The following is a 9,213-nucleotide window of genomic DNA, read 5'->3' as shown; positions in this document are numbered from 1 at the left end:
GGAAGGAAGGAAGAAAGAAAGAAAGAAAGAAAGAAAGAAAGAAAGAAAGAAAGAAAGAAAGAAAGAAAGAAAGAAAGAAAGAAAGAAAGAAAGGGTTATTCGGAAAATTTTCCATCTTCAATCAGTGGGCAGTACAAAGTAGGCTGATGTTAAAATGTTTAAAGGAAGACAACAGAAGAATAAAGAATGAATATCACAGTAGGCTTGAGGGACACAGAAGATGGAAAGACAAAGAACTGCAGAGAGAGCTCCAGGGTACATTAAGTATCAGAGATGACGTGAGTGGCAAGCAGGCACCACTCCACCCTCCTATGCCCAGGACGTCTTAACCAGTCATGAAAGTACTCCCCGCAGCACATATGGCTGCACTGTCAAAGTCCAAAATCCTCCTGAAAATAATTCTGCGACAGTCACCACACAGAGTTGAGACTCACCCACCACCCAGCATATTTCCACGGGCTGGGCAGAAGCTGGCACCAGCTTAGAAACACGGTATCAGCCCAATCCACGCTGCCTCGCCACCCCGAGAAGCCCTTAGCAGAACACAGCAGTTTCTCTTGGACACCCAAAGATTAAGAGAGAGAATTTCGCTAGGAGAGCCCTTAAACCTGGGTGTGGGCCCCACCACTCCCTCTGCTACCCAAGTATCCAGGATCCCCAAGGGTATGGTGGTATGTGATCCTGGAATGGGGCAGACTGAATCTGGGGTGACCTCTTCCAGAATGCACTGTAATTGGGGGGTTTCCAAATGAGTTATATGAAGGAACAGGCCCAAGGAGAAAGAAACACAACTGCTTGCTGGTACTTACAGGCTTGAGCAATTCCATCAGCAAGACAAAAAGACAGGAAAAGAAAACCACAGGTGTCACACAGAGGAGGCTAGTGGGACACCTGGCCTCTGGCGATGAGCCAAGGTCCCTGTGCCCCTCTGCCCACATCATGACAGTCGTTATCATAGTACCAAGTGAGGTTTGGGGATGCGGCAATGCGGGTCCCTGACTGGCCATCCTTAAGGAAAGGTTCCCTTTCCTCCAGGCTGCCTTCGCTATCTAGCCAGAAATGACAGCACGGGGTTCCCCAGGCTTTGGTCACAGTGCAGCCAATGTAGGACCTCTGCTCAGTCAAGGGGGAGGGTCCCAGGATCACCAGGTCATTCCCATGTCCCTAAGGAACTCAAAGCCTTCTTTGCTGTTTAATCTTGAACTACCTCAAAGTTCCCTGAAATCCACCGGAGACTGACAGGATAACTGATGTTGTTTAATCAGTGGATTGTAAGTAAAGGGCATTTTAGCAGAAGACAAGATAGAACTTTTTAATACGAAAATAAAAGGGAACAGAATATTTCAGGGTCATCTGGGCGCAGTGGTTCATGCCTGTAATCCTAGCACTTTGGGAGGCCAAGGCAGGCGGATCACCTGAGGTCATGAGTTCGAGACCAGCCTGGCCAACATGGCAAAACCCCATCTCTACTAAAAATAAAAAAAAAAATTACCTGGACATGGTGGCAGATGCCTGTAATTCCAGCTACTTAGGAGGCTGAGGCAACAAAATCACTTGAACCCAGGAGGTGGAGGTTGCAGTGAGCCAAGATTGCATCATTGCACTCTCGCCTAGGTGACAGAGCAAGATTCCGTCTCCAATTAAAAAAATAAAATAAATACATAATGAAAAAAAGAATATTCCAGGGTTAATTTGCCTGGTTATAATTTAAAATAATAAAAGAAAGAAATAAGCTGCATGGATAATGCAAGGTCTTCTGTTCCAAGGAAAACAACCACTGTGACAGCAAAACCTTTAGGTATTAGGGCTGAGGTTGCCCTGGGAAGGGGGTGTCAGTCAGGTGCATCAACAGCCATCCCCAACTCTGTGGGCTCATGGAAGCTTTCAAAGCCTCACCCTTGAAATACTGGGTGGTGTATACTCCCAGGGTAAGAAGCCCTGGCAGGCCATCAGCATGGCCTCTGGGAAGCTGGGGAGCCCACATGGCAGCAGAGTCCACACCCTGGCTCCCATCCCCAGGCCAACCAGTGGAAACAGCAGGACCTTTCCACCTCTGACCTGTCTCACACTCTGTCCCTCTGGGAGCTCCAGGGCAGCTACAGTTACTTGGAATGTAAAATTAGGCCAATATGGTAAAAAGTGTAAAAATGGCATGAGGCTGGGAGCTGCGGTCACGCCTGCAATCCCAGCACTTTGAAAGGCGGAGGCGGGAGAATTATTTGAGACCAGGATTTTGAGACCAGCCTGGGTAACATAGTGAGAACCCTGTCCTACCAAAAATATATATATGCCAGGTATGGTGGTGCATGCCTGTGGTCGTAGCTACTTGGGAGGCTGAGGTTGGAGGATCACTTGAGCCCAGGAGGTCGAAGCTGCAGTGAGCTGTGACTGCACCACGGCACTCCAGCCTGAATAACAGAGGAAGACCTTGTCTCAAAACAAAAATTGGTATGTAAATATTTTGTAGATTACACAAGTATAAAATCAAGGCAAACTGCTCAGTTTCTCGGGCAGTGTTGCCTCAGAGAACTGGGAAGAAAGCACAGACCAACCCACAGAATATCAACAGACCCAAAAGATCAACTGTATCTAATTCCATTTGTGACACTGTTCACTTTACCAAGAGAATCCAAGAGGCGAGGTAGAAAATGACTACTTACACTGGAACAAAGCTTTAAACAGAAAAATGTGCCCAAGTGGATGGAAAAGAAAAAACTAACCTCAGACCCTACAGGAGATGCACTGTACATTTATTTTTTGATGGGAATGCAGGTTTGAAATTAGTAATAAAATGTGTAGATTTCTCGTTTATAATTTTATTATAATTATTTCAATACACAATTCAAGCCAAGGAAAAAATTCTTACTTCACACAGCTATTCTTCTCATCATATTCTTTCTTCTCAGCCAATCTAAGAGGTTTCTCATTTGACTTCTGACTTAAAGCACTAGAAACGAAAAAAAAAATTCATTAAAATTTGTGAACAGCAGCCTGGGCAACACAGTGAGTCCCCATCTCCACAAAAATAAAAATATAAAAAACACTGGGCATGGTGGTATGTGCCTATGGCACCAGCAACTCGGGAGGCCAAGGTGGGAGGATTGCTTAAGCTTAAGAGTTGGACGCTGCAGTGCACTGTGATTGTGCCACTGCACTCCAGCCTGGGCAACAAGAGCAAGACCCTGTCTCTTAAAAAAATGAAAAACTGGCCAGGCGCAGTGGCTTACGCCTATAATTTTAGCACTTTGGGAGGCCGAGGCAGGAGGATTGTGAGGTCAGAAGATCGAGACCATCCTGGCTAACACGGTGAAACCCCATCTCTACTAAAAATACAAAAAATTAGCCAGGTGTGGTGGCGGGCGCCTGTAATCCCAGCTACTCGGGAGGCTGAGACAGGAGAATGGCGTGAACCCAGAAGGCGGAGGTTGCAGTGAGCCAAGATCACTCCACTGCACTCCAGCCTGGGTGACAGAGTGAGACTCCGTCTTAAAAAAAAAAAAAAAAGAAGAAAGAAAAAAGAAAAATTGTGAACTCCTTTACCTCAATCCTGAAAATATCTTTATTTTCTGGATTACAAATTTAAGAAGCACCACTTAGGAATTGGTTTATCTGCATAAGCACATTCCTGTGAGAACCGGAGTTTAGTTCTTGAAGTATAAAAGTCACTTCTGACACTTCTGGTGCTGGTGCTGGACAGGACGGAGAAGGCCTGCCACAGCCTCTCTCTCCTGCTGATCACAACTAGAGATTCTGGATGAGGCCCCAACAGCAGGCGAGAGAAGTGGAACACCTGAAAAACACAGTCACCAGGACTTTCTTGGTTTTTCTTCTCTGTGTCTCTCTGTGTTGACCTCAGGATGACTATGTGGCAGATGCAGACACAAGAACCTCCAGGAGAGACCCCCTCTTTCAAGCCAGAGAAGCGGGAAGAGATGCCCTTTAAACCAGAAAGTGTGGGGGAATCCCCATTGTTTTTCTTTTCTTTCTTCGCCGGGCCCCAAGGCCAGCTCTGATCTTGCAGCTGCATTCAGCAACAGCAACAGCAGTGTGGTGACCTTGACCCCTGAGAGAAAACCCGCACCTGAAGCCAGAGGAACTGGGAGATGGGAGCTGTGGTCCAAAGACTGTGTGAGGAAAATTTCCACCTTTTTTCTCCCTTATTTGTTTTATTCTCAAGGTATCCCAATCCCACATTACTGCACACCAATGTCTCCAAGAGAAACTATCTGGCTAGAGGAACACGAGGAAGGAGCCCCCAGAAATTGGGAACTGTGAGGGAAATTCTGAAAAGAAAGAGAGCTGGTTCATGATCCAACGCAAGCTCCTGACTCGCCCCAAGCTATGCAGATGCAGAACAGTCCCCAAGCAGCATCGAGGGCCCAGAGCCTGAGATCACATGGCCACCACCATCCACAGATAACAAGGCAGAACATGAGGGCTGGACCTCATGGAAGTACCGACCTCCTGTGAAGACAAACGACACCAACCAACGCTCTCTAGAGAATGTGAACAGAAACCAGAGTCTTGCAACATAACACTCAAAATATCCAGAGTAAGTCCAAAGTTACTCAGCACACACGGGCCCAGGAAAACGGATCGACTGCCAAGGGAAACGACAATCAGCAGGCGCCAACCCACGGTGGCTCCGGGGTGGCAATCATCAGACACTCACTCCGCAAGAAGAAAAGGTCAGCACTTCCGAGTGGCAACACACAAGTTCTCAGCAAAGAAATATAAACTTTTGAAAAAAAAAACAAGGAACATTTTAGAAATAAGAAATATAGGCCAGGTACAGTGGCTCACACCTATAATCCTAATATTTTGGTAGGCCGAGGCGGGAGCATCACTTGGTCTCAGGAGTTGGAGACCAGCCAGAGCAGCATAGCGAGACCCCCACCTCTACAAAAAATTAAAATGTTAGCCAGCTGTGGTTGTGTATGCCTGTAGTCCCAGCTACTCGGGAGGCTGGGGCAGGAGGATTGCTTAAGCCCAGGAGTTTAAGGCTATAGTATGATTGCTCCACTGCACTTGAGGGACTGGATGACAGAGCAAGACCCTGTCTCAAAAAAATATAGATATAATAAATAGAATACTCATAGGATGGGCTGAATAGCAGAATATGGATGACAGAAGAGAATGAACGTACAGACAGATCAGTAGAATCATTAATCTGCAGAGTAGCAAGATTGAAAGGCTGAAAAAATGAACAGAGCCTCAGGGACTTTTTGGACAATATCAAAGTATCTGACATTTGTTTCATCACAGTCTCTAAAAGGAGAGGAAGAAGAGAACGGTGCAGAAAAAGTATTTGTAGACATAATGACTATTTGATGTAAGAAAGATACAAAAGAAGAACATTAACAAACCCCAAGCATAAGAAATATGGTAGCAACGACGGCAAGGTATATCACAATTTTTTTTTTTGAGACGAGTCTTGCTCTGTTACCCAGGCTGGAGTACAGTGGTGTGATCTCAGCTCACTACAAACCCCACCTCCTGGGTTCAAGCGATCATCATGCCTCCTGAGTAGCTGGGATTACAGGCACCTACTACCAACCCCAGCTAACTTGTTTGTATTTTTAGTAGACACGGGGTTTCACCATGTGTTGGCCAGGCTGGTCTTGAACTCCTGACCTCAGGTGATCTGCCCACCTTGGCCTCCTAAAGTGCTAGGAATACAGGCGTGAGCCACCATGCCTGGCCAGTATATCATAAGTAAATTGCTAAAACCAGTAATCAAGAGAAAATCTGAAAAGCAGTCAGAGGAAACGGCAGAGGAACAAAGGCACCGGTGACAGCAGAGGCGGTGCTGGGAACAATGCAAGAGAGAAGACAGTGGGGCAACATCTTTACATAAAGTGCTGTCGACCTAGAATTCTACACCTAGCAAAGGTATCCTTTTCAAAATGAACCTAAAATGAATACTTTAAAAAAAAAAGCTGAAAGAGTTCATCAACAGCGGACCTGCAATGCAAGAAATATTAAAGGAAGCCCTTTAGGTAGAAGGCAAATAATACCAGATGGAAATAGGGATCTACACCAAAGTAAAAAACACCAATGCAACCACGTAGGTAAAGAGAGAAGGTATTTTTGTTAGTTAACTCTCTCTAGAATATAATTGACTATTTAAATAAAAGTGAGATAGAGTCTAGCATTTATGATACATGTAAAAGTACAACATATGACAACCACAGCATAAAGTCCATGAGGGGAAGTGTGAAAGTCTACTGAGTTCTTAGACCATTCATGAGGTGGTACAATATTACATCCTTTCTGCAATTTCATTAATGTCACTGGCATGTATCTTGAAGAGGACAAAGTACAGACCCAGCCTCTGATACTCATGAAACCATCCTTCTCTTTCCGCCCTGGGTAACCACCCACCCTGTGCTGCCATCTGGCCACGTGAGGCCATCCCTCCCATCAGGACCATTCGGTGCCAATCTTCAGACCTGCCTTACCGAGACAACTCTGTCCAACAAGGCAAAGAGGAGACAGACTCTAGGGCCACTACCAGTTTTCAGTCAACTTTGCTGTCAACCAGGTGTCACATTTTTCCTTTAAATTAATATGTTTAACCAAAATTTCCTGGGCCACTCTTTGAAAATGAACTACTTTCCATTCATCCATTTTATAGAACACTGTATAAGACAATATCACCCTAAGTCTCTTGTCAATTACACTGAATTATAATTATTATTATTTTAGAGATACAGTCTCACTCTGTCACCCAGGCTGGAGTGCAGTGGTACAATCATAGCTCACTGAAGCCTCGACCTCCTGGGCTTAAGCAATCCCCCCAGCTCAGCCTCCTCAATAGCTGGGAGTACAGGTAAGCGCCACCACACCCAGTTTGAATTTTCAAATCATACCTTCCTTCTGGTACATCTGGATCAGCATATATGGTTATGCCTCTTTTTGTTGGCCAGTACGCTGAAGATTCAACACACTGTAAAAGAAAAACTTCTTTCAGAAAGAATGTATACGCCAGCAACATAATATACATTCTTTTAGAAGCAAAATTCCATGGGAGTTATTCTCATGAACCACCATCCCAGACAGCTTTCATGCACACACAGATATGGAGAGACAAAAAACTTGCAAGTTGGGTGATTATGCCATTGCTATACTACATTAAACATCCAAATGGCAGGCTATTCCAGATCATCAGTATTTAAAATGCCCTGCAATTACTTTCACCTGTCTTGTCAAAGGGATGGAGAGCAGATTAGACTTGCACTTCACTATGACGGTGCCCTGGAATCCCAGATTTTCATACCTTCGTTAAAAGGAGGATGAATATCCAATTTTGTAGAAAGGAAACTAGGCCAAGAACAAGAGCTTGACATGAAGAAGCTGGAGCTACTTTCTCCTTTCAAAATAAGCAAACTATAGGAAACTATTATGGCCAACGATTTTTTAATAGAAAACATATTTTTGGTTTCAGATAGATTTTGAAAGAGAAAATGTGAAAATTAACGCTATATCAACTCTGTATTGAAAGAACATTTTTAAAATACAACCTTATTTGTATCTTTTAAAGAGATGCAATGGTGTTTCTTTTCAGATTTGTTTTTAGGTGAATCTCTCAATGAATCCATATTACATTTTACAGCTTTGTCTGCAAAATAAAAATGGTAATAAGAAAGCTACACCAAAAAGTGCTATTAATAGAAAACAGGATAAAAAGGAATATAATAAAAGCAAATATCGTTATAAAATCTTAATATGTGAAATTTTTATGGAATATGAATTTGTAGTAAACCTTGAGGGGATTAAATTTTAAAATTTTGTCTCAACCTTCATGTAAAAACAATTAAAATGTTCTAAAAATTCCCATACCAGCTGACTAATAATGGAACACAACAGTATTTTCCCAACTTGTCAGATGACATTTCCCTCAGAAGACCATGGCAACATCTCCGAACACACAGGCTCTTCTTACAACGTGACTCTGCCTCCTGCCAAGAGGTGGGCTCTGTGTTCCTTTCCCGTGAACCTGGGTGAGCTCATAACCAACATGGAAGTGGTGCTGTGTGACTTCTAAAGCGATGTTACCAAAAGGCCGCATACTCGGGATCTGCCGTCTTGGATGCTCACAGTTGAAGCCCAGCCATGACGCTGTGGGAAAGCAGCCACATGGAAAGGCTGCCAGCATATTTCGGATGACAGCCCCAGCTGAGGTCCCAGCCAAAAGCCAGCATCAACTGCCAGAACGTGCCTGAGTTCTCCGATCACTGCCCCTGCTTAGTTACTGCCAGCCCTCACGTCTCCCTGTCTGAGGTCCTGGACAGTGTGGAACAAAGGCAAACCCTCCTGCCATGCCCGTTCTGAATTCCTGACCACAGAACCCATGAGTATTATAAAATGGCTGTTGTTTTACCCAGCAATCATGTATTAGGGAAATACAGAGGCATTCTAGAAAAGTGTCCTACTATTAATAAAATAAACACAAATTGAAATGACAAGAGACACCTTTCACCTATTAAATAAGTCATTGAAATAAGCAGCAGCACTAGAAATATGAAATGATATTATAAACTGCCCTAACCCTTCTTTAAATTAATTTGGAACCCAAGTCTGCATGTCACGTGGTCTTCTGGTTTGGAATTACATTATCAGGGTACAACCTTTTAGCCAAAAAGATAAACTCTGGAACCAGGAATGGAGGCGGTAGTTAAAATTCGCCAAGAGAGAAACGTTCATACAAGACAAGCTCTCAAACAAAAATCACTAAGTCCACAAAGTAGTTCAATGCTATCATAAAGAGTTTTTTTTTTTTTTTTAAAAAAAGGAGATTGGGAGAGAAATATTCACATCTGACAATATGAAGATAAAACATCTGTCTGAAAAGGACTTTTCAAATAAACTTAATTAAAATATCCAAGAAATAAAAGAAGTAATAGTATTTATGAAACCAAAGAGTGCAGTGGCATGCCTGTAATCCCAGCACTTTGGGAGGTCGAGGTAGGTGATCACTTGAGCTCAGGAGTTCAAGACTAGCCTGCTGAACATGGTGACACCCTGTCTCTGCTAAAAATATGAAAGTTATCCAGGCGTGGTGACGCACACCTGTAGTCGCAGCTACTTGGGAGACTGAGGCAGGAGAATCACTTGAACCTGGGAAGCAGAGGCTGCAGTGAACTGAGATTGCACCACTGCACTCCAGCCTGGGTGACAGAGTCAGACTCCATCTCAAAAAATATAAATAAA

At 43.9% G+C, this 9,213-nt stretch overlaps 1 protein-coding gene across 1 annotated transcript in view; it reads right to left on the bottom strand.

Annotated features, from left to right (window-relative positions):
• Positions 1-9,213, bottom strand: part of TDRD12 (tudor domain containing 12) — a 66,946-nt gene that overhangs the window by 11,049 nt on the left and 46,684 nt on the right. Inside the window, exons 9-11 of the mRNA XM_011947323.1 lie at positions 7,524-7,621; positions 6,873-6,949; positions 2,867-2,947 (exon numbers count right to left, since the gene is read on the bottom strand). Coding sequence (XP_011802713.1) covers positions 2,867-2,947; positions 6,873-6,949; positions 7,524-7,621 — 256 coding nt within the window. The remainder of the gene's footprint in view (positions 1-2,866; positions 2,948-6,872; positions 6,950-7,523; positions 7,622-9,213) is intronic.

The sequence above is a fragment of the Colobus angolensis genome, unplaced genomic scaffold (genome assembly GCF_000951035.1).
Source record: "Colobus angolensis palliatus isolate OR3802 unplaced genomic scaffold, Cang.pa_1.0 Scaffold107, whole genome shotgun sequence".
Lineage (NCBI taxonomy): Eukaryota > Metazoa > Chordata > Mammalia > Primates > Cercopithecidae > Colobus > Colobus angolensis.
The sequence above is the reverse complement of the archived record's forward strand: the minus strand, read 5'-3'. Positions and strand labels throughout refer to the sequence as shown.